We start from the raw sequence: 25,585 nt of genomic DNA, 5'->3' as shown, positions 1-25,585 counted from the left end.
TGTTTACTGGTTGTGACGCAAGGGAGTCAGGTCAATAGCGGTACTTTCTGTATCGCTCGAATCATGTCGTTTCCGGCCATGCATGCGAGCAATGTACGACAGCCTGATGCCTGCTTTTCGCGGCTGAATCGTTCACTGCAGGCGGCTACGACTCCATCAGTTCAGCCTGCCTGCCGGTCACGGTCAGATCGAGTCAAAACCCCAGCGTCCATGCATGCATCGACCCGGTGAGGTCGGCATGCATGCACAACAAAACCATGCAGTCTTTTAGTCGTCAATGAGATCATGTCTCGTAGGATTATCTTCCTTTTTTCGGTGTCCTTGCTGCCTCCGACCCATTCCTCTCCCTGACGCACGTATATTGCCGGTTGGCCTGCTCAGTCACCTACACAGACGAAATGTGTTTCAATACTGACAGGTTCGGTAAGCATGCAGCAGATGGTTAAATATATCGGTGGCAGGCTTGGCCAAAGGTCAAAGGATCGGAGTCCGTGACCATCGATGCCGCGGCGAGCTTTCGTGGCCCTGCAGCAGCATGCATGCATTCAAGTCGCCGCCCCAGCTTCTCGGAGCGGAGCGCGGTCGCGGTGCGCCTGCTGCACTCTGCGGTCTGGTTGAAGGGTGAGCACCAGGGCACCACCTGGGCATCGGTCAGTGCATGATGAGTGAGTGCATTCCATTCCATTCAATTTGTTCAGCTAAACCTCACCTACCCCACCCTCCCCACCTTCCTATCCTCTCCTCCAATAAAAATGAAAAGGAAACATACTTGCTGATCTAGTACATGGAAATAAAGCATGGCAAGATTTTTAAAACATGGGAGATGGTAGTTTTCAATCAGCTGAAAACGGCCTTTTTTACAGTCGATGGGCGTCCACCGTCGGATCGCCATCCAAGCGTCCAGATTTTGTCTTCAACCTCTGGCCTTCTTCCCATCGTTCTTCAACCTCCGACGAAGGTCGTCTCATCTCGTCGCTCTCCCCCGCCCCGCTGTCACCTCAGTCTCCGGCGGCGGGAACCCCGCCGAATCTGCGACGACCGCCCTCATCGCACTAACCCAGCGACACCGGGCCGATTCCTCGTGTCCCCCGCCGCTGGCACAACCCACCAACCGTCCAAAGCCGCACGCAGCCAATGGCGCCCTGCCCGCCGTCAGTCATTGCCGCTGGGCCGCCCCCTCCCAAGTCCATCCGTCTGTTTTCTTTTTAATCTGTTTATAACAAATCTACTGATACTGTTTTTATTACCAAATCATTATACTTTTGTGTATATGTATTATGGTTCAAAGGTTCTAAAATTTGACCATATGTATTCGTAATCGACATCAGAGAGTGAATTAACTGGTTTTACTGTGCCACGTATCCGCGAACAAGAAGGGAATTAGGAATTTGAGCTCACGCATTCACGTGTACCTACAGCTAGAACCACAGTAAATACCTGCGATTGTCTGGTGGCCGATGGATGGATGGATGGATCGGTCGATCGGTGTCGTGAAAATTCACTCTCTGATCATCACAGCCACACAAGGCTACGAACTACCGGTAATCACGAAAAAGACGCTGTTTGGGTAGTACGAGGTGGACGGGTTCCAGCATCGCAATCGTCCATCCGGCTTTAGAACGGCACTGCACACACTCCAGTCGTTTACAATGGCAAGAAACCGATGTTCAATCCAGGTGTTAGACGTCTGCCGCATGTGCACGCACAGCAACAAGCTAGCCGACGACGGAGTAGCTAGGGCACCATTGCACTACATTGAAGCAAGTGGACATGAGTAGAACATGGCATGGCTCGTGACAGACGCCACCGGCGCCGGCATTTACTCCGGTCACCGCTCCCCCCTGGCCGCAACAATTACACCAATCTGGACCCCGTCGGAGGTTGCACCGCATCAACCACACACAGCTACCATGTCCCTTTGCATGTAGTTAATATTGTTAAAACTTCAACTGCAAAATACTCTTTATGTATTGACTTTGAATATTTAAAAATAATACGGATGAATTTATCTCAAAACATAGTTTTATAATAATATAACTTTGATATATTCTATAAATATATTATATAAAAATAATAGTTAAATATGTGGTTTAGGGATTAGGTTAATATCCGAGAGCACTACTCGAGTAGTAGAAGTAGATTTTTTTTGGAATAGTAAAATATAGTGTAGTATGTGTTAGTTCCCCTATAGGTGCAGCAACCCCACCCATCCATCAATTCCCTCCCCGCCTTCCAATCTCTCCGGTCACCCATAAATACCACACCGCAGGCTCCCACACCCTCCGCCGCCTCTCCTTCTCCGCTCCTCCTCCTCCGTAGCCGCCACCACCGGGAGGGTCTACGTCGGAGAAGGCCGACCGGCCAGTCAGCCAGCAGAATAAACCGTACGCACGCGCCGCCCTTGCCGGAGCGAAGATGAGCAAGGAGGCGGTGGTGAACGTGCTCCTGAGCTGCTTCATGCACGTCGGCCTGGCGCTGGTGCTGCTGGTGTACCTGCCCGTGGCGTTCGTCTGCCGCCTCTTCAACAGGCTGCTGGTCAGGCCCTTCGCCAAGGGGGAGGACCTCCGCGGCAAGGTCGTGCTCGTCACCGGCGCGTCCTCCGGCATCGGCGAGGTCAGTGCCTTACTTGACTACGTCGTACGTGCACGCGTAGCGCGTATTGAACGCGCACGTTCGTACCACGACACGTCCCTCTGGAAATGGCGCCTCCCGGTAGGGGCCGGTTGTCAGTGGCTTTAATTCTGCTTGGCATGCATGCATGAACTTTTATGGTTTTTTTAAGAAAAAAACTTTTATTGTTTCATTACAGACCCAGCAAGTATAGCTTTTTCCTGTAATAGGAGTGCTTGCTTCTTCTTTTTTTCTCTTTTTTCTCTTGAAAATATCATGAGTACTTGCATGCGTTTGATCGATCGGTTTGCATGGTCGATCTGGGCCGTTCAGAACGGTGCAGCAGCTTTGTTGAGGGTGGTTGAACCAACAGCGTGTAATGCGGTCTACGAATCATATACTTGCTCCAGTTTGCGGCTTCGTGCTAGCTGTTCTGAATCCGAAAAAGATCGAGGGCGTCTCAAAAAGAAGAAGTAGAATCTGAAAAAGGAAAGGTTGTGGATAAGATTAGCTTGCAGGGGCACGACATGAGGGCATAAATTTGCATCTGTGCCGATTGCGACACACATACAAGCATGCACATGTCAAATTATGAGCAAAAAATTATAACATCACCATGTGGACATGGAAGTATCACTTAAACAATACATTTGTTTTTCTCAAATGCTGATGTGGTGGTTGCAACTTCCTGTTTTCAGTTCCATTTTAGGTCTTGTTTGGATGTAAAGTATTTTTGAGTTTTGAAAAAAAAATACCACAGTTTTGCAAAATACTTTGGTTTTTGGAAAGCTCGGAGGTGTTTGGATATAACAAATATAGTTTTGAAAACAATAGTATTGACAAAATTATGACCTTTTTGGAGTTTTGGAAACTCCACTCATAACCTCTTTTCCCTAAAGCATGGTATTGTGTGGCTCTGGTTTTAAAATCTGTAGTTTCTTGATACCGTGTGTTTCGAAAACTATATATGACATCCAAACAGAATTTGCTTTTTGAAAAAAAAAAAACATAGCTGTTTGCTCTTTGAAAGGAACTTAGGTGACGGTCCAGAAGTTAATTTTAGATGACAGGTTGGGTAATTTGTTTTCCAGTTAGATTTGGCGTTATCTGATATGACCCCTGATATGTTATCTGATATGTTAATAATAACTTAAGCACGTGTATTTTTCTTTACATAGTTACCGTGAATTATGGAAAAACCTTCAGCGCAAGATTGAAAAAAAAATCTCTCAACTGATTTTTGCATTGCCTATTTATTCATGTTGATAGGGAATGAAAATTGATATATTTGCCGCCATATAAATATGGTTTATTCTTTTGCTGCAGTGCCTTTATTTAATTCCCAACTTCCGTAAAGTTTTATATGTATCGGGAAAGCAACATTTTGTGATACTTCTCATGGCATATATTTTTCTGAGCTTCCCAAAAAAAAATTTATCTTTCAGCTAGCGCTTCTAATTTGATCAACACACCAACTATAGTAGTGACCCTACTAAATGATATCCGCTTTTAAGACCACAATCGGCTCCTCTGTTTCTATACTGGGTCTATTTACGACAGAGGGTACAGCAGGTATATACACACAGAGACGGAGCTAGAAAAAATCAAAGGAGGAGCTAATTAGGATGAGTTGAGTATTAGAGGTGTCAAATAAAGGAATTTTATTATTATACATTAAAAAATTAAGTTATATAAAGAAAATCATCAGCCATAGTGGATCAAGGCTCCTGCCAGCCCCTCCCTGCTCCGTCCCTGCACACACACTCTCGAGAAACATTATACACTTGAGAAAGATATCAACAATGCTGTTACTACAATTATACACTAGAGGGTGCAGCAGGTAGGTACAAATTATTAAACAAAATATAACAATCAAACTGCTAATATTGCAGAAAGAATAATACATACAGAGACCACGATTAGAACTTGGTAATTTAATGGGAAACCACATGTTTTCGCAAGAATCGGTACAATCCCGGCAATAATCCCTAGAAAATCCTATTTTTAAAAAGTGACCCAAAAGGTTGCTAGTATATGAAGAATGTGAAATCCGTAGAAATTCCGGCTGGATTCCCCAGGCCAATAATAAAATTTGCACCGGCCATCTCATTTACTCCGGGGCATGGGCCTCCTGTAAACTTGTGGTTGCATGTAGTTCTTGCACCGTACCGGCGAGCCAGCCGAAGCGAAAAGCACGGACCCGGATCCTCGAGGAGGCCATGCAGATCACTGCAGCATCTGCCACAGTATTTTGTGAGGAGCTAAACAGTGACTGTAACATTACGGGTATTACTATTTCAACGCTTGATACTGTTTATTGGGTACTTAGTATCTGATCTAAGCTATTGTATTTTAATCTGTCAGTTAGGTGACCTCCTCGTACTCTTTACTGTAGATCCTCTGTAGTTGCCACTTGGCTGGGGAGGATCACGATTAGAAAAGCATCTCTCATCCAGAAAAAATTATCAGTGATACAATTATAATATTTTCGATATTTCCGTTTTACCGGTTGTGTCTTTGAATCAGTGGTACTCTTATTTATTTATTATTATATGTAGTTTTTTTAATGTTAAATGGTTTAAAGATAATCAGTGTTATTCTCTAGAGAAATTAAATCGTTTTTCTTTAAAATCATAATATTTTTGATATTTCCATTTTACAAGTTGTGTCTTTAAATCAGTGATATTTTCTCATTTATTTATTATTATTATATAGTTTTTTATGTTATTATTTTCTAAGAAATTAAGTCGTTTTTTTTCTAAAATTTGACCGAAAAAATTGTATATCATCAATAGAATTCTAATAAATTCAAAATCCCATTATCAGTGGTACCTGATAAATTTGTGCTAGAGTTAAATAAAACCATATCTCTCATGCATCCTGCAGCCGTTACTGTAGTGCTAGCTCCGGCGGCACGTGGTTCTACAGTCGCTGGAATAAAGCCCATTCTGCAGGGACAGATCCACCGGGGGAGGGGGCACTGAATCCCCTTCTTTAATTTTTACGTAAGGAAGAACAAAAAAGAGAGGAGAGGAAGAAAAAGACCCGCCTACGTGGGGACCTTGTATCCGCAACTGCATTCATAGTCTGGAAGTAAACTGTTGAACCTTCATTGCTTGATGTGAAGGAACAATGGTAGATACGGCACGTAAGGTATACATCAAATAAAGGAGGGCACCAAATGACGACAACAGAACAGCTGTATACAGTCCTTGCATGTACACGTACATTTAGCACATGTTTGGAGGAGGCGAATCCAAAGGACATTTTAGGATAAACATTTGGTTATCAGGAAGTTGATCTCTTCTTTTTTATCTGCTGTGATTTTCCTTTTTCAGCACCTGGTGTACGAGTACGCGCGGAAAGGCGCGTGCGTGGCGCTGGTGGCGCGGACGGAGATCGCGCTGCGCGCCGTGGCGAAGACGGCGCGCGACCTCGGCGCGCCGGACGTGCTCGTCGTGCCGGCGGACATCACCAAGCTGGAGGAGGCCAAGCGCGCCGTCGAGGAGACCGTCGCGCACTTTGGCAAACGTACGAGCGCCTCCTCTTCATCCCACTACAGTACATTTTTTTCATCTGCTACCTGCGACAGTTAAAATTTGCTTCCGACTTGCGTGCAAGCAGTGGCGGAGACAGGAGAAACAAGTAGAGATTGCTCTTAGTTTTCCTCCTCATCCTTCACGTAGGGTTATAAATATTATGGATAACCGCTCGTTTATCATGGTTACCGGACAATTCGGTCCGTATCATTTTTATAAACCGAACGGTTACCGACTAAATTTAAATTTAAAATTTAAAAAATTGATAAAATTTGATCGGTTTCTATCGAATTTTACTGAATTACTATGTAGTTACCACGGTAACCACGATTACCACCCCAAACAGTTTTCAAAGATAAAACACATTTGTAAACCTTGCCTTCACCTCAATTCCCTTTTCTCCTCTCCTCTTATAAAAAAATCAGGAGGGCTCCCAGTGCATCGTGAAGGTGACCCCACGGTAGATCGATCCGCGCCTTGCTTGCAGCAAGTGTGCAGACACGTACTGATAACACGGTTACAAAGTTGACAAGTACGTCACGTGAAGGGTTAATTACTCTTGCCGGTAGGTAGACGATGGACTGTTTAAATTGCAGTAGTGAATAGGAGTGGTGATCATCATCCGGACTGCACCAGCATGCAAGACTGTCTCGAACGTTCCAGCTTCTCTTCCAGTCCAGTTAATAGTCCTCTAACTGAATTAAGCTGTAGATACTGGAGTAGCTTCTCAATAGAGTGGAGTAACTTTCTTAAGCATTGGTGTTTTTCATGTGATGGATGCTTAATGCTGTAAAAAATACTGCACTTCAAGAGTTAAATGATTTTAACAAAGAACAAAAAGACACTTACGCTGACATTTTTCGCCCGAAAAAAGTCCTTCTAAATCAAATTAAGGTCCTTATTACGCTGACATTTTTCGTCTAGAGAGTAGAGACGTAGGCTGGCCAGTGATGTTCCCTGGTCAATAGGAACTTAACATTCTTGGAGCAATTTCTAAGACTTTATTATTGGCTAGACAAGCAAAGTTGACAGGATCATGCAAAAATCTTTTTTTTATGGTAGTACTAACAATAACACTAAATAAAACGTAAACAATCTAGATTGATCGGTACATAAAGCTTAGTAATCGAAAAAGATCTGCGACAGTGGATAAGCAGGTGAGCCGTAGAATCTATTAGATAGAAAGGGGGATTTCCTTTTTCTTTATTTTCTTTTTAAATCATCGGTTAAGAAAATAAAATTCCATGTAGTTGTCACCCTCTACGGTTGAACTCACTGGTAGCTGAGGGTAGGTGGTCCACGCCAACATGAAAGCAAATCGCTTTCAAGAAGAGTGAAAGGAGGGTCCTATGTTGCAATCTGGTTGATAGGAACGTTAGACCTACTTACAATTCTTAATTTCTAATAGGTGATATTTTGACTTGTCCATTTTATCTTCATAACCCTTTCAGGTGTGGTTAAAGAGATCGAGTATATATTAAAATTCACAAAATATTAGAAGGCATATAATATTCATCTGCTATAAATAAGACCAGCAAAAAAATCTTAGTTACCCTATATCTATCTACTATATAAAACACGAGTTGGTTCATGAATCATTTCTTCCCTTTAATATCCTTTCATCTAATAAAAATTTCTAAATTTTAAATAATTTATTCACTTTTACCGTCCACCTCATCCTCTAGCTTTCCCACGCTCATTACCGGTTATGGATATGTGATCCGTTTTACAAATAATGAAAATAAATGAAGAATTTAGGAGAGAAATTAGCAGATAATCTTCTTCTTATTCTTCAGATCCAATCTTTAATCAAACTACAACATCGCTTTCGACGTATTTATTTAGCAGTGCTCTATAGCGTATCCACATCTTCATACCTTAAGTTTTTGCTTGATGTTACTATATCCAATATTTATGTTTTTGTTGCAACACACAATTAATTAGCTAGTATTGGTTTAATGAGTAGTTAGGAGTACTTGTTAAGAATAAAATTATTAAGACCAGCTAGTAAATACTCCCGGAGCCACATTTATATACCGCTTTGGACATTGAAATAACCTAGCTAGTGGAGAATAAGTTTGACTATCAAGTACTCGTATTATGAATGTATCTTCGAGACGAATCAACTCATATTTTCATACTACTTCTGATTTATAAACTTGTAAAGATGTTGTTAAGTGAAATTGTTTGAGTCAGGTAGTGGCTGCGTATTCGAATGCTGACACGGTGTATTTCCCGCAGTGAATCACCTGGTGGCAAACGCGGGGATCTGGTCAAGCTGCTTCTTCGAAGAAATCACCAACATAACCGCCTTCCACAACGTGATTGTAAGTGATATCGACTCATCAAAACTCTATCATACACTGCAAAATTCCATGGAAAAAGATTCGTATCTCTGTAGAACTTCTGCGTACGTAGCACATAAATCTAACAAACCGGCGCTGAAAATCAGTAGATTTTTCGACGATGGGACAACTATTTCTTCGATTTTTCTCGCACTCTCAAGCTTAATGACACGCTGTATTATATGCACTTAGCTGCCACGATATTCCCTCCATCACCAATGGTCCAGCGCGGGCTCCACTGTAGCGCCTTAAACACTACCGCCAGCAAATTAATTCGGATTAGCTTTCGAATTTATAACGTTCTTTTGACAAGCTGGACGATCATTTTCGCATCTGAATCTCTTTCCACATATTTGTTGCCAAATTGTATTGTCTGAAAATCTGAATGTTTTGTCGGGGTGCGTTCAGGATCTCAACTTCTGGGGCGCTGTGTACCCGACCTACTTCGCGCTGCCGTACCTGAAGGCCAGCCGCGGCAACATCGTCGTCACCTCCTCCGTCGCCGGCAGGGTGCCAACCGCCAGGATGAGCTTCTACAACGTAAGCGATGCTACTGTCACTCATGCACATACCGAGACAGTCGCTTCTGCTCACCAAACGCCTTGTAGGTGTACCAACGTACACCAATTACCGATGGATCTGGCGATCTAACTCACACAAAACAGCCTGGCCATCTAGAAATCATAACTTTGTCCTGCTAGTCAGATCACTATTTCAGTCAGGAACTCAGGATGCCCTACAAGAACATAAATTCGTTCACCAGATTCGCCATGGATTCTGAATTCTACTGTTACTCAGTTTTTATTTATTTATTTTGGTTTTCTTTCCAATTTGCACAGGCAAGCAAAGGAGCTGTGATACGGTTCTACGAGACCCTGAGGGCGGAGCTGGGGTCCCACGTCCGCGTCACCATCCTCATGCCGGGGTACGTCGTCTCCAACCTCACCAAGGGCAAGGGCCTCCAGAAGGACGGCCATGTCGGCATCGACGAGGAGGCCCGCGACGTACACCTCCTCCTCCTCCTCCTGCTCTAGGCCTAACATATATATAGTGCCGAGCTCGAAACATTCCGTGCATGTAACCAGAAGCGGTTTTAACCATTGAGAAACATATATACATATATGCAGATAAATGTCGGGCCGCTGCCGGTGGGCAAGACGGAGTCGCTGGCGGCGGTGGTGGTGGCGAGCGTGCGGCGGGGGGACAGCTACGTGACGTGGCCCGGGTGGTACTGGCCGTTCCACATGGTGATGTGCGCCGCGCCGGAGCTCGTCGACTGGTTCTCCCAGGCGTTCTACGTGTCCAAGTCCGGCGAGCAGGACGGCGGCGGCGCGCTGAGCAAGAAGATCCTGGAGGCCGTTGGCGGGAAGAAGTTCCTCTACCCCAAGACCATCCGCTCCCAAGCCGACATGGCAGCTAACTGACCGATCAATTTATCAAGATGTTAGCGACACAAATTCATATATGTAAGCATGCGTGGTTTGTTGTTTGACTAGCGCGAAAAAGATCGAAAGGGCCGATCGATGAAATGTTGAAATGGGTCCACTGTATTCTTTGTATTCCTTTCGTTTTCCTTTTCTTTTTCCTCTTTGATGTAAAAGTAGTAACAGTGTGATGTGAATTGATACGACTGTTTATTGGTGGTACGCCCTGTGATAAAATTCCTTTGTTGATCTGGAACAGAGTATTATTGAGCCTTTTCTTTTATCTGTAAGGAAATATTCATTACCCAGAGTCCCAGACCGAGCAGCCAACTCACTGTCGACCGAAACGTTTACAAAGTTTGGAGCATAGGAGGATTCAAACAAGTCTCCAATCCCAACCGAGCACCATAGCAAGTGCTTGCATGGGCTGAACTAGAGTGTGTTCGGTTAGATGTATATATTTGTATCGGAGATAGATATATTATTTTTTGAGGTGTTTGATTCAAGAAGTTAGATAAGATGGTTAGCTATCTAGAGAGAATATTTTTTAATGTTAAATAAGTTTATAGAAAAACTACTAAATAGAGTCATATATATTCTGAATAAGATTTATCCTTACTAAGTATTAGTTAGAGTTCAGAGTAGATTTGCCAAGCGGGGATCTCTATTATGAGGTTAACCTCCGCAACAAAACCAAGTGGACATCTCGTGGACCGGCCACGAGTGACACGTGGCTCCCCATTCGTCATTCTCCCTTGCAGGCTGCAGCGCAATTCCAGCGGCCTCCCCTTCTGCAGCTCTCCCAATCCATTCGCAAAACTTTTATTACACGCCGAACTTGGATTCTGCTATTTAGTGGTCAACCACTACTTTGCAAAGTAATGATCGATTTTTTTTTTTTTTTTGAACCAACATGCCACTCTCACCTTTTTCATTTTCCGGCAGGCCCTTCTACCCCACATGGGCTTTTTGTTTGGTGAGCCTGCTCATCTTTTCTTCGTTTTCTTTTCTTCCATTTTTGCTCCTAGCCTGTGGGCTTGCTCCACTCAAGGTGCATAATGTAACTTGGTCTCTCTCTCTTTTTTTTCTTTCTTATCCCTTTTCAGGTTTTAAAGTTTTGATTCAACAATTTTTGTTGATTCAACAATTTTTGTTGATTCAACAATTTTTGTAGATTTTTATTTGATATTTTATTAATTCAACGTTCTTCTTTAAGTTTTGATTCAATATTTTTTTAATTAATTAAACCTTTTTTAAATTTTAAATCGACATTTTTTATTAATTCAAAATTATTTTATGTTTTACTTAAATAGTTTCATATTAATTCAACATTTTTTAAGTGTTGCTAACATTTTTATATTAATTTAACAAAAATTTTCTAAGTTTTCATTAAATATTTTTGTTTTGATTCAAAATATTTATATTAATTAATTTTTTTAAGTTTTGATTCATTGTTTTTGATAAATTTTTATTAACCATTTTTATATTAAAAATTTTCTAGAATTTTTCTTTTTTGGAACTTTTGTTTTCAGGAACTTTTCTTAGGACTTTTATTTTTTTCTCAACATTTTCTAAAATTGTTGACTCAACATTTAGTGATGATTCAACATTTTTTAACACTTTTAATTTTTTTTGCAACATTGTCTAAAAATGTTGACTCCTTATTTTGTGACGATTCTACATTTTTTGAAAATGTTGACTCTACATTTTGTGTTTATTTTTTTATTTCTCAAGAGTTGACACAATATTTTTTTATTAATCAAACAATTTTCTTTTTTTCAAATGTGATTAAACATTTTTGAAAAATAATGGATCCAAGGTCTTTATAAATTTATCTTCTTCCTCAAAAACTCGTCATCTTCCTAGAACGCTAGTCATGCGGCTAACATTTTTCTGAGATTTTTGGAGTTCATTTGCTACTTTACTTAATTATTTAAATTTCTGCTATTTTCTAAAATGAAAAACCAAAAGGATAATATCCTAAACCTATCTGGGCCGAATCCTTTTTCTTGTCTCTCGTATTCTCTCAGGCATTTTTCACTTGCCCCCGTGGCAGAACAAGCATCAGCCAGGCCACCCATTCATGCTGGGCTTCGCGTGGCAAGATGGCCTAGCTGCATGCTAGCCAAGCCAGCCCAGTAGCATGAGCTAGGACCCGAATCTTTTTCGGTTGGCCCGTCGGGTTTCTGGTCTTCGCGGGTTTTAGACCTGACGACAGCGGGTTCGGTGGAAAAATAATCCCGTGAAGCTATCGGGTCGGGTCGGGTTGGGGTCTCGACTCGGGTTGGGTTTGGGTTTAGGTTCGGGTCTGTTTTTCACCCGCAGGTGTCACTGAAACCTCGCCCACCCAATGTCCGCGCCAGCCTCGCCCCGATCGCCTGCCGTGCCGCGCCCTGCCCACCCCGCTCACCCGCGCCGCTCTCCCACTGTCAAGTTTCGGGTTGCCCTGTCGGGTTTCGGGTCCCCGTCGAGGCTGGGTGGTTTTGCGCCCGATATTGATTTCGGGTTCGAGTCGGATTTGGCAAGTTAGGTTTCGGATTCGGATCCGTTCCAGTAAAACCCGCGCGGAAGCAAATCCTTTGCCATCTCTAGATCTGAAACTTCTGAATTGCTTGCCATCAAGCATATAGGCCGATGATACCAAGAAAACGATAATGGTCACTAGTTTCACAACAATCTATTTTAGTACAATGCATGCATTGATTTCACTCAAAGATTTCAAGATCTTAAATATTTTCTCTAATGAAAAATCTCCATACCAATTATAGCATCCAAATCCGTCCATATATTTCTGAAATAAAAGTAAATAAACACAATAAATTCAGAATAGCCTAAATACATTGTATTCAAGTGAGGCTGTGACTTCAAATAGAACGATCCACATTCCACATAATAAAAAAAAACTCACATTTCCCTACATTACTAGCATAGCAAAATCATAGCGCTCTGTATACATACCAGTAGCCATCCATGGTTAAGGCTGAAACAATCGTGTTATTTCTCGGCGTTCTTCTTTGCCACCATTTTATTGGAGGTATTTGAGGGCTTAATCTGCTGCTTGCCACCCACACTTTACCAAACTTTATCTTATACCTTTATGTGGAGAAATAGATTTATGGTTTTCCATGACCACAACACAGGTGAGGCCCGGCAGCTGATCTGCAAACTATCCGACATACACATCTCTACCGCAAAGACGGGGAGATACATCGGCGGCCAGCCGGAGTACGAGGTGGCCATCGAGAACCAGTGCTCCTGCCCCATGTACAAGGTGACCCTGCGCTGCGATGGGCTGCCCAGCGTTGAGCCGGTTGATGCTACGGTGATGCGCCCGGTTAGCAAGGAGTGGTGCATCGTCGCCAACGGCTGGCAGCTGGTGAAGGGGTCTCCGGTGACGTTCATGTACGCATGGAGGACGCCGGTGGACTTCGCCGCCATCAGTGCTAGGCTGATGTACTGTCTAGCTCCACCGGCCTTGGTCACCATGAAAGGCTCGCTGAGCTGAATAAAGAGCATTGATGCATGCCTTTGGCAACTTTTAATTATTATAACTTTATGTGCTATTGAGTTTTCAGAATGCAGAGGAAATAGAAATGGTTGCCTTGTTGTGCTTATTCATCTGCTTGCTAGAGATATGAATCTTATCAATAATCGATTTGCACTACTGAAAAATATTTGTACAGACAATTTAGAAACCTCATGCGGAACGTTTTTTCGAGCTGTATGTACCAAAGGATCTGCACAAATAAGATTTGTACAGACGGTTCTTGAATCGTCTGTACAAATTATTTTTACAGACGGTTCCAAACTGAACTCATCTACCATTTGTACAAATTATTTATACAATACCGTTTTTATACATAACTGAATTTACACAGATCAGACATCATTCATTCAAACATCAGATCAAGCAATCTTCATTCAAGAGATCAAGTCATACATGTACAGATCAACATCACAAAGTCATTATTTCGATCACTAAGTCATTCAACAGATCAAAGTCACAAACTCAATAAGTCATTCAACAGATCATACAGAGTTATACACATATCAATGTCACAAAGATGATGGATGTTTTTTTTAGAACATTTGGTCATTCACAAATGTCACAACGTACATAGATCAATGTGCACATTTGGCACTGGTAGAGGTCATGCGTGTGCCATTGGTCTTTCTTGGTCCTGCAGGTGCTGCTGGTCTCAATGATGGATGCTTCCCAGAACATGTGAAGGTTCTTATGGTCACTCTCTGAGCAGGTCTACAAAACTTCCTCAGGCTTTAGGTCCCATATGACTATTGCAGGATGTTTTCATGAAGTAGTATGGAATAAAGCTTGAGAACACACTGTACCTGATATACGGTTCAAGATAGAAAAAAATCTGTTAAAAGACATCATCATAAGATAGAATTAGTTATCACTGCTACGTATATATAATAAGGAACTCACTAAGTCATAAACAGAAGTAAAATATCACAATATCATAAACAGAAGTAAAATACACTCACTAAATCTATGCCTCAAAGTTGTCATGATCATGAAATTCTTTGGTCTCCTTTATGATCTCCGCAATTATAATATGGATGAGACGTCTTTGAACACTTGTGATCGCATCCATATCGAGCATATTTATAGGAATATTATATATTTGTAGAAGAAAATTAAAATAGTTAGGCACAATGAAAGATGTATTTTAATATACTATAATGATACTAACCAGTGGATATCCTGGTGGACTAGAGCCAACGATTTCTATTATATATTGGGCAACATAGTATTTACATTGGTTGTTACCCAACGGCTGCTTGTGGCACTAAAAAAATTGTTTACGTGCACGGTAAATTTAGTTCCATGGAATGCATATTACAACGGTAAATTCATGTGTGACGAAGGAATTATTACTAAAAACTTATGTTGGTGGGTCGCTCCAGGTTTTTCTCTATTTCGCACAAGCCTTCCCTTTGAAACATACTTCGTGAACGTCCTTGTCAGCAAGTCAGTCAAATTTGAATACCTCTTTATTTCGTACTCCCTGGGGTCGAAGTATATGTAGTTGTTATTCTATAGAAAGATATAAACTAGAATCTAATGATTTGCATAGTGGTACGGTAGAAGAATGAGGTCCTTCATTCCACAGAGTATGACCACGGCGTCCGTGATGTAATCATCAACCTCCATCGGTGAGATACTAATCGTTGGGCCACATACAACCTATGGGTCAAGGAATCCAGTTTTTGGATTCTCCTTCCTGGCTTCTTGAATCATACGTCTATAAATAAGAGTAGTGTTAATGAAAGAACGTATCAATGAGTTAGATAGCTCATTAAGCATAGATCATGATTAATAACACTTGGTTTGAGGTGGAATAAATTATCGAAGCCCACTATGAAGGATCCACTTGGTTTTAGGAAATGTTTTCACTGGTACATGGAGTTGAAACAAGAAGGAATGTGTTTGTCCTCATTGCACCTCCTCATTCAAATGCCATGCATAATTTGACTTGTCTAGCCCATTCTCTCTTACTCTTTCTGCCTCACTAATGGCTGGCCTACCACATAGGTGTTTGGCAGGGTTCTTCTTCTGCCTCCTTGCCCCTGTTCAACTATTTCTTGGTTTTACGCTTTTTGAGAGGTGCCGTTTTGGCAGGTGTTTGGCCAGATTTGCTAGAAAATTATTGCTCATGTGGTGCAGAAAAAGATTTGACCTTTGGCATAGCACAACAAAAAGAGAAGTCACTGTCATCGCGTACTAGAGATGGTGACCGTCAAAGCTGTGGAGACGGTGGAGGGGCAACTAGGGATATGAACCTATTCATCCATTGGATGATGGAGTGGACGATGTCCCCGAGTGTCATGATGTCATCCTCCTGGGAAAAGGAAGTGGGAGGGATGTGCAATTTTCATATACCATGTCCACTTCCACCCTGACATAACCATGTTGTAGTGGGACTTTGTGAATCATATATTCTCCACCGCATGGAATTGCCAAGACCGTGCTAACCTCAATGATGTGATCAGAGCCAACAATGGTGGGCAGTAGTAGCTTGCACTTAGCGGTCGCCTCTATATTGTCGATGGGGAATCTGTCGCTAAGGATCTCATGTGGATTATCGTCGACGGGACATGTCGAATATCTAACTATATGATATATACGCATAAGGACTACATCATATGCAGACAGGGTATACCTTACACATGCATAACAACTCCGGATATTGCGGACCCAAATCTGCGGGGTCCGATACACTTTGAGATCTTGTATACATATGCTAGAAAGGTCTCGATCGGGTTACCTGACTCGAGTACGACTAGTAACCAGGTCAGATTCATCTTAGCCAACAAGACAAAGTACTCCCTATCGACTACGACCATATGAGAGGTGGTACTTCGACCCCTATATAAGGCGGGGACTCAGACCTCCATAGGGGAGGAGCGAAACAACTCGATGCAAGCGACGTCAAGACCCTAGCAATTGGAGAGACTCGGTGACTTTAACCCTAGATTAGTCTAGATCCGATCTCCTCCATTGTAATAGGTCTAGCCGCATTGCTTGTATTTGAGATAATCACTATATATCAACATCCACACAGGACGTAGGGTATTACTCCAATCAAGAGTTCAAACATGTATACATCACGTGTCTTATTTCCTACTTGATCCCTGATCTCAAAAGTACCCCTGTTCAATTACGAATATATTATCAGGAACTAATCTTTTACAGTTGGCATGCCAGGTAGGGACCTTCATCGGCTTTTCAGGATCGATCATGTCTCAAGTACGCATCCGTGTTGGATTCCCCAACACTGGCTTTTACGACAACATAATGTGGGTGGCAGTCAACACTGGCCTCTGCAATTTGCAGATACTACTACGGAGCCTATGTCACGAGAGGTCCACCACATGTTGAATTGGTTGGTCAATCCAATTCTTTTTCCAAGTGGAGTAATCTATACTGTATAAATATGAGTTGGTTCTCATGTCACATCCTCTCCTTATTATCCTCTTATCTAATAAAAATCACTAAAATTCAAATAATTAGCCAACTTTTATCATCCATCCTCGTCCTCCAGCCTCTCGGCCTTGTTACCTGCTACGGATATAGAATCCATTTTACTAATAAAAATAAATAAAAAAATTATGAGAGAAATTAGCGTATAATCATCTCCTCCTTTTCGGATCTCGTCTGAAATTAAACTATGATATCGCTCCTGACATATTCGTTCAGCGGTGCTTCCATGGTGCATCCACATTTTCATATATTGTGTTTGTGTTTGATGTTATCATATCCAATATTTATATTTTTGTTGTAATGCACGTACACTTAGCTAGTAATTTCATGAATTTAGTGTGTTTATGTTTTTTAAGGACTCTAGTAGGGGAATTCCCTACTGCATGGCACTTATTATTAAGAAGAACTAAAAAGAACTGTAGAAGGCCTTTCTTTTTGAAAGATTTTCCCATTTCTCTGCTTCCAGATTTCCCATGCGGCAATGGCAAAGACTTCCATGGACAAAGGATGTCGAAAGCCTCGAGTTGCCTCCTCTATCATCATGAAGAAATATGTTGTCCGATTCCAGAAGATCCCAATCACCGACCAGCAAGTAGAGCTAAAGACACATTCAAAGAACAATTGGAAGGCAGACTCCTCACATAGATTGCATAGAACACAATCGTAATCATTTCCCTCGATACGATGATTTTTCCTTTTGAGAATGTTCCTCATGTTGAGCCTATCTTTAAAGAGGAGCCAAGCAAAGCCTTTGATTTCCTTTGAGCATTTCACGGTCCAAATGTTGCTGATGGGGGGTGAGCGAGATTGATTTGTAAGCTAGCGCGTAGAATTTGCTAGACTAATAGTTCCCATTACCCCGGAAGCATATCCACGTGTCCTTTTAGAAGCTCTGATTTTGGATACTTGACAGCTTCTGCTAGAGGCTCTGTATTTCCTCAAAGGCTTGCAAAGAAAGGGGGAGTGATAATTTCTGAAAGGGAGTGGTAGCTTCTGCTGGAGGCTCTCTGTACCTGGCAATTGACATATTCTTATCCTTTTCAAACGTGTATAAGTGAGGGAGTTGGTCTTTGAGAAAGCTTCCATTCCAGACATCGTATCATAGAAGTACCATGGATCTATCCCCCGAGCTTCCAGAAGTTGTACCTCTGAACAGGATCGCTAAAACTCATGATATCTCTCCACCAGAAAGAACTTTTAACTAGGAGAAACAAATATAATCCATGGTGAGAAAAACAGTCAGAACATACAAGAAACGGAGCATCACATATTCAACAACTGGGCTGGCAGTTCAACAGATTCATGCTTGATCAAACCAGAGACCCCGGTTCGATAAACAAAAACCCAACAACCACACATTCATGTACATTTCCCAAGAAAGGAAAAATGCGGTAGAAGGGCAACCATAGGGTTGCAAGCAACATGGAGTGGAAGGAAAGACAAGAGCTGCTAGATATCCAACATTAAGTTCACGGAGAAAACAAAACAACACTCTAACAATCTACACATGGATGTTAACATAGAGGTCAATGAGGCAAAACAATATCCATGTGTTGAGAAATGAAGGAGCCATGCATGGCTAGGTGGTCAGAGCATCATCACATACTGCACTAGTAACTTAGGTAGATCATAGACATAACTTAAGTAGTACATGACTGATCACACATGGCATTCATCAGTTCCAAATAAGTTTGGACTACATAGATAGCTGCAACACAGACAGTAACCAACAACTTCTCCAGTTTTGATAGATATAGATAGATTAGAGATATGTAGATAACTTTGATTGGATGGAGCGGAATGCTCATCGACCTCAATTGGATGGCTGCCCAACCTCAGAGTTCCCATTGGTGTTGGAACCATCATTGTCATCCTCCATAGCTATCTTTGCCTTCAGTTTATCCCACAATTCACCGACTACTTCCTGCAACTAGGGAAGGGGTTCCACGACATTTTTCGGAACCATGATGCGGCCATTTCTCTCCAAGGTGTTGCCAACCCAGGCCTAAAATGCGAAGAAATCATTGTGCCAAGCCTACGATAAGGCGTTAATCCGGCGGAGCAGCTCCTGCTCCCCGTCGATCTCCTCTTGCGTGTAAAACACCAGCTCCGTCGAGTCATCGACGGTAATGACACATTAATTCTCCCTCTTCTGCCCTAGGACCCAGTTGCGGTACTCCATCGTATCTCAACCCAATTGATCTCTGGAGTCGCGTCTTCATTGCCACTAGTAGCCTTCGCCACTGCAACGGTCTCCTCTCCCTCGGAGGAACCGGTGGCTGCCTCCTCCACCTTCCTCTTTGAATCACTAGTGTCCCTCTCGCCCTTCCACTCAGCCTTCTCATCCTCGTCCTCCCTCTTGGGCGCCAACGTGTGCCTGCGGAGGATTGGAAAATTCTTGTTCATCGAATCACCGAACATCCACTCCTTTCTCCCAGAACCCTCGTTGCGGGCCATCCTTGGGTCTAGTCCGCCACACCGCACGGGAGATTTCGATCGATCTAGGTGGAGCTGCTCGCCGAGGTGAAACCCTAGCTTTGGAATTGGGGAGTTGGGGTAGGAGGCGGTGCCGGTGTGTATTCATTTGCGACTCAAAACCCATAATAGAACTTCCAATTCCTATCAGGCCCGACTCCGAAACCCTTGCTTGCATACCGCGCCCAGGCCCAAACCAAGCACCGGTACAATTTGCAGATATTACTATGGAGGCTATGTCATGAGAGGTCCGCCTCTCAAGAAACACTAATATGTTAATTGGTTGGTCAATCCATTATTTTTCCAAGTGGAGTAATCTCTACTGTATAAAATATGAGTTGGTTCTTGTATCACCTTTTCTCTTTATATCTAATAAAATCTCTAAAATTCGAATAATTTACCAACTTTTGTCATCCATCCTCGTCCTCCAGCCTCTCCTCCACGTTACCGGCTACAATATAGAACCCGTTTTACTAATAAAAATAAATAAAAAATTATAAGAGAAATTAGCATATAATCTTCTCCTCCTTGTTTGGATCTCATCTAAAATTAAACTATGGCATCCCTCCTAACGTATTAGTTCGGCAGTGCTTCCATGGTGCTTCCACATTTTCATACCTTATGTTTGTGTTTGATGTTACTGTATCCAATGTTTGTATTTTCGTTGCAATGAACATAAACTTAGCTAGTAATTTCATGAATTTGGTGTATTTATGTTTTTTTAAGGACTCCAGTAGGGGAATTCCCTACTGCATAGCGCTTATTATTAAGAAGAAATAAAAAGACCTGTAGAAGGCCTCAAAGAGAGGCAAATTAAAGCCAAAGAATAGAAGTGGGGAAGGCCGATACAAAAGAGCTAATCCATAGAGAGAGAAGAGAGTAGATGGTGCCTTTCACTCTAGGCAAAGAATCACAAAAAATATTTTTCCATTTTTGAAAGGAAAGCCTTTCTTTTGAAAGATTTTCACATTTCTCTGCTTCCAGATTTCCCATGCGATAATGACAAAGACTTCCATGAAGAAAGGATGTCGGAAGCCTCGAGTTGCCTCCTCTATCATCATGAAGAAATATGTTGTCTTATTCCAGAAGATCCTAATCGTCGACCAGCAAGCAGAGCTAAGGACACATTCAAAGAACAATTAGAAGGCAGACTCCTCACGCAGATTGCATAGAACACAATTGTAATCATTTCCCTCAATACGACGATTTTTCCTTTTGAGAATGTTCCTCGTGTTGTGCCTGTCTTTAAAGAGGAGCCATGCGAAGACTTTGATTTTCTTTGAGCATTTCATGGTCCAAATGTTGCTGGGGGGGAGGGGGTTGCGAGATTGATTTGTAAGCTAGCATGTAGAATCTGCTAGACTGATAGTTCACATTACCCCAACAGTATATCCATGTGTCCTTTTGGAAGCTCTGATTTTGGATACTTGATAGCTTCTGCTGGAGGCTCTGTATTTCCTCAAACGCTTGCAAAGAAAGGCGGAGTAACAGTTTCTGAAAGGAGTGCCATTCTCTCTGTACTTGGCAATTGATGTATTCTTATCCTTTTCAAACGTGTATAAGTGAGGTAGTTGGTCTTTGAGAAAGCTTCCATTCTAGACATCGCGCCATAAAAGTATCATGGATATATCCTCTGGGCTTCCAGAAGCTATACCTCTAAAATGATCGCTAAAACTCATGATATCTCTCCACAAGAAAGAACCTTTAACTGGGGAAGTATGAGCTGCCATTATGATAATCAGTGTTCCAAATCAGGTTGACCCAAGGGATATCAAGATTATGAGTAAATTTCACAAACCTACAACTATTTGCACCTGACTATCATAAAACTATAACTTCTGAGACCTATTTCACAAAACTACAACTTTTCTGTCAGGTCCCACCTGTCAGCCACACATTTTCACAAAACTATAACATTTTCAACTCGTTTGGCTGATGGGTGGGATTGTGCAGAAAAGTTGTAGTTTTGCGTTACTAAGGGAACAAATAGTTATAGTTTTGTGAAATAGGTCTTAGAAGTTGTAGTTTTGTGATAGTTAGATGCAAATAGTTGTAGGTTTGTGAAATTTACTCCAAGATTATTGTAGAACTTATGCAAATGCTTGACCATGAGCGCTTCATTTTGCATAGCCAGGTTGATAACCCTAGACCACCCTTATCTTTTGGGGCACACACCTTTTTCCAAGTAATTAGAGATTTTCTTTTAGCGGAACCATCAAGCCTTCTCCATAGATAGTTTCTTCGAGCTCTATCAATGATATCAATCATCTTCTTGGGCAGCTTGAAGGTACACATGTTTTACCTTGGCAAGGATGAGAGAGCTGAATTGACTAAAGTATGCCTACCTGCAAGACCAAGCAATGAAGTGGTTGTTGTAATTTTTCTTTCAATTCTGTTTATCATTGGTGTCATGTATTCAATCCTAGGTCTCGTTGTACCCATTGGCAGCCCAAGATAAGTAAAGGGGAGGCTACCGGCTGAGCAACCAAAAACTCATGCTAGCTATCTGTTCTTTTCTTCTGTCAGATTGATAGGCACCAAACATAATTTGGCAAAGTTGACCTTGAGTCATGTGGTCTAAGAGTAGTTGTTTAGCCATCCTTTTAGGCAGAAAAACTCCCTTTGGTGTGCTTTAAAAATGATGATAGTGTCGTCAGCATATTGGATGACAGGAAAGTTTGTTGTATGAGGTAGGTTGAGAGGAAGGGCGACAAAGCCCCGAACTCTAGCTTCATTGACTATGTATTGCAGAAGGTCGGCTGCCATCACAAAAAGAAGTGGTGAGAGGGGTCTCCTTGCCTGACCCCTCTCTTGCAGTGAAATACCTTTCTAGGGACTCCATTTAGAAGGTCCAACGAGGAGCCAGAACTCAGGATGTCATTGATCCAGTCATTCCATTTTGCATTGAAGCCAAGGGCCTCCATCATATTTAGAATTAACTTGTGGTCCACCGTATCAAAAGCTTTGTCAAAGTCCAGTTTTAGGATCACCATTTGCTGCTTGGACTGATGGCATTGATGAACATATTCAAAAGCCTAGCCAAGACAATCCTGGATGGATCTACCTTTGATGAAACCATATTGATTTCTATGCACCAAGTCTGTAATTCTCGTTTGAAGCATGTTGGATAAGAATTTTAGTGACGAGCTTGAGGACTCTGTTGAGCAAAGAAATTGGTATGTAATCATTTGTTGTCACTGGGTTATTGACTTTAGGAATTAGGGTGATTGAAGAGATGTTTAGAGCCCTTAGATTTAGGTCTCCTTTTTCAAAGTCATTGATTAGGTCATAGAAATCTTCCTTAATAATGTGCTAGCATTTATTTATGAACAAGCCATCAAAACCATCAAACCTAGGGACTTTATCTGGGGGGGGGGGGGGGATTTTCTGACTAAGTTATCAATCACCTCTCTGGAGAAAGGCTCAGATATGACATATTGCTCCAAGTAAAGTTTCTTCCTTTGAGGGGGATTTCCAGTAGACCTAGCCGGCCAATGAGATCATTGAACAAGAACATATCTTGCAAGCTTCCTCCAAGCTTGTTTCTGTCACTTGGGCTTCTGTAGAGATTGAAGTCACCAATCAACATCTAATTCTCTTGTGCCTGAATGTTGAGATTGCTGATCCAGTTGATGAAATCATCCTTAGGTTCTCCATGACATGGACCATAAACCGAAGTTAACTTCCAAATAGTTGCATTCAATTTGGAGGTAAATCTGATGGTGATAGCATGCATGGATATGAGCTCTATGTGACTGCTGAAAAGGGATCCGATCCAGGCTACTAAAATGCAAACAAATGACCCAGAAGATGGAGCAAAAACAAATTGGTTGAACCTTTTAGGCGCAAACTTTCTAATGAATGAGCTATCAATAAAGTCTTTGTTTGTTTCCTGAAGATAGAAAATCGAACAATAGCTCTCTTCAATCTTAACTCTAATGGCTCTCTGATGTTCCAGTTAAGAACGTTCCAATTTCTGGATAAATTACTCATTCGAGACATCTTTTAGGGGGTAGGCCTTTCTCGCAGCGATAAAATGGGAGAGCAACAATGCGATCTTCCATCAGGTCATGTTGGTTATGTCTTTACGTTGTCATCCTTTTGTTCCGTAGGTTTAGAGTGGGTAGATTCGGAGATGAATCCTTTTCAGGTGGGGAGAATGTAATGTCATAAATAGATTTCTTTAAAAAAAAGAAAAAGAAAAAGAAAGGGAAAAGAAATAAAAAAAAACTTCCACTCTGCCCAGCTTGGGCCCAGGCATGCCAACCTAGGCCCAAACCAAGCCCAGTCGCCCCAACCCTAATGAGGGCACCCCTTTTCCCATATGTGGTCGATCCTTTTCTCCCCCAGCAGCCTTGCCCCTCATGTTCCTCTACTGCAGCATGCCCAGAGAGAGAAGGAGAGGAAGAAGGAAGGAGGAGGCCGTGGGAAGAAGAAGGAAAGAAGATTGTTGGATCTTGCTGTGGGTGCTAGGGAAGGCATCAATGGAACCTATCTCTTCAAAACTGAAGAAGGGTGTGGCAAATGTTGTGATTTCCAAGAAAGATGACTCGGAGAGTAATAGTGATCATATTGTCATACTATCGAGTGAAAGAAGTGTGGATGTTAGATCATCATACATTGAGGGTGATTTTGGTCTTGCTCACTTGGGAGATGACACATGGTACCATGTTGTGAGAGTTGGCAACATCAGGTTGAAGATGTATGATGGACAAAAAATGCTACTCGAGAGTGTGTGGCATATGCGGGGACTTAGGAGGAATATGATCTCGCTTGGATTTCTACATGAAGAAGGTTGGATGTATCAGGCGGTGCCAGATAAAATGACCTTTAAAGGTAGTGTAGGATGGCAAGACTGTGATGATAGGTTAGAATACGGGAGCTCATCAGTATAAATTGAATGGTGAAGTTATGGAGGAGGGAGCTGCAAACTTTGCATAATTCATTCCTGACAGCGAGGCATACTCATAGGGCTATTCAATATGAGCAGTGGAGCTGGACGACTTAAGTATGTGTACAAAAAGGTTCGCACATGACAGCTTCAACTGGCGTGCATATTCATCCAAGGTGGAGTTTGTTGGGATGTATCGAATATGTGTAAAAAAATCGGTTACAGATAAATATTAGGGAGGATAGGGATTTAGTTGTAGTCAGACTTGTATTTATAGAGCTATAAATATTAGGCACCACTGTGCAATCGCAGTACGATGACAGATGAATATTAGGGAGGAGCACTCGTAATCGTGCCCAAGGATGTAGGCAAATGGCTAGGGAGGAGCACCCATAATCATGCCCGTGGATGTAGGTAGATGACTGAACCTCGTTAAAAAAATATCATATCTTAGTGTTATTGATCTTGTATTTGGCTTTACGATCTTAGTGATGCTTCCACTTATTTTAACACCTTGTATGATGTTTAGGACTTGTTTGGATTTTGGGACAGATAAAGGAGCAGGACAGGGGTAGTGATAAGGTCACTATCAAATGATGGATGGGTAAGATTAGTGTAACCCCTTAACCTGTGCATATTATGTAGGGGCAGAGCTTGGAATTTGGATTGCGGGGCGGCAAATGAGCTACGTAGTAATGTACCAGTGCAAATGAAACTAGGTAAAAGAAGATGGAAGGATTACGATACAAGTCTAAAAAAAAAATTTTTTTGGGAGGGGAGGCATATTCGCTTGCATATTCACCAACCTCGTGGGATCGGAGCTGACTCTCACGTGGTCTGTTTGCAATCAGCCACGTAAGCAAGGCGTTAGCTCTAAATCGCGATTGCTACCTCCCATGACCTACTTAAACAACTTTCGCTACAGTGTAAATTCATAATCCAACATGCATAACAAATTTTGACTCAAGACAATCTTAACTTGGATCCATAATTATCACCATTTTATACAGCACCAAAAATCCGACTAAAGCTTCAAAAGTGTAAACTCTGAACACATAATCATTACTTTGAACTCAAAAATCAGCTTTAAACTCAAGAAAAATCAAAACTTTGGACATGTAAGTATGATCTTTTAACTGGGAATTTCAACTTCAGAAGACAAAATTCTGAATGTTGCATCTGGCTGCACTGCAACGACTTCAAAGTCTGTCCCTGTCGCTGGTGGCATACCTTGATCCGTACCATCTCTGCGCACCATCTTTGCTACACCTAACCCCATCTTCTCCAATAGATAG

General features: G+C 42.0%; 1 protein-coding gene across 1 annotated transcript; it reads left to right on the top strand.

The window, feature by feature from the left end:
* The first annotated feature begins 2,278 nt into the window (after nt 1-2,278).
* LOC133900747 (11-beta-hydroxysteroid dehydrogenase A-like) lies at nt 2,279-10,178 on the top strand. Its single transcript, XM_062341977.1, has 6 exons — nt 2,279-2,613; nt 5,949-6,141; nt 8,391-8,476; nt 8,903-9,034; nt 9,334-9,498; nt 9,622-10,178. Exons 1-6 carry the CDS (start codon nt 2,416-2,418, stop codon nt 9,916-9,918), a joined length of 1,071 nt encoding a protein of 356 aa, XP_062197961.1. The 5' UTR covers nt 2,279-2,415; the 3' UTR covers nt 9,919-10,178.
* Nucleotides 10,179-25,585: the final 15,407 nt, after the last annotated feature.

Source organism: Phragmites australis, chromosome 19 (genome assembly GCF_958298935.1).
Source record: "Phragmites australis chromosome 19, lpPhrAust1.1, whole genome shotgun sequence".
Taxonomy (NCBI): domain Eukaryota; kingdom Viridiplantae; phylum Streptophyta; class Magnoliopsida; order Poales; family Poaceae; genus Phragmites; species Phragmites australis.
Note: the sequence above shows the minus strand (reverse complement) of the source record. Positions and strands in the feature narration are given on the sequence as shown.

Bases quoted from the DNA above. Each gene is read 5' to 3' on its own strand.
- LOC133900747 (XM_062341977.1), top strand. From the start codon at position 2,416: ATGAGCAAGGAGGCGGTGGTGAACGTGCTCCTGAGCTGCTTCATGCAC. The intron at 8,477-8,902 runs GTAAGTGATATC...GGGTGCGTTCAG, and splicing joins CCGCCTTCCACAACGTGATT to GATCTCAACTTCTGGGGCGC. The intron at 9,499-9,621 runs GTACACCTCCTC...ACATATATGCAG, and splicing joins TCGACGAGGAGGCCCGCGAC to ATAAATGTCGGGCCGCTGCC.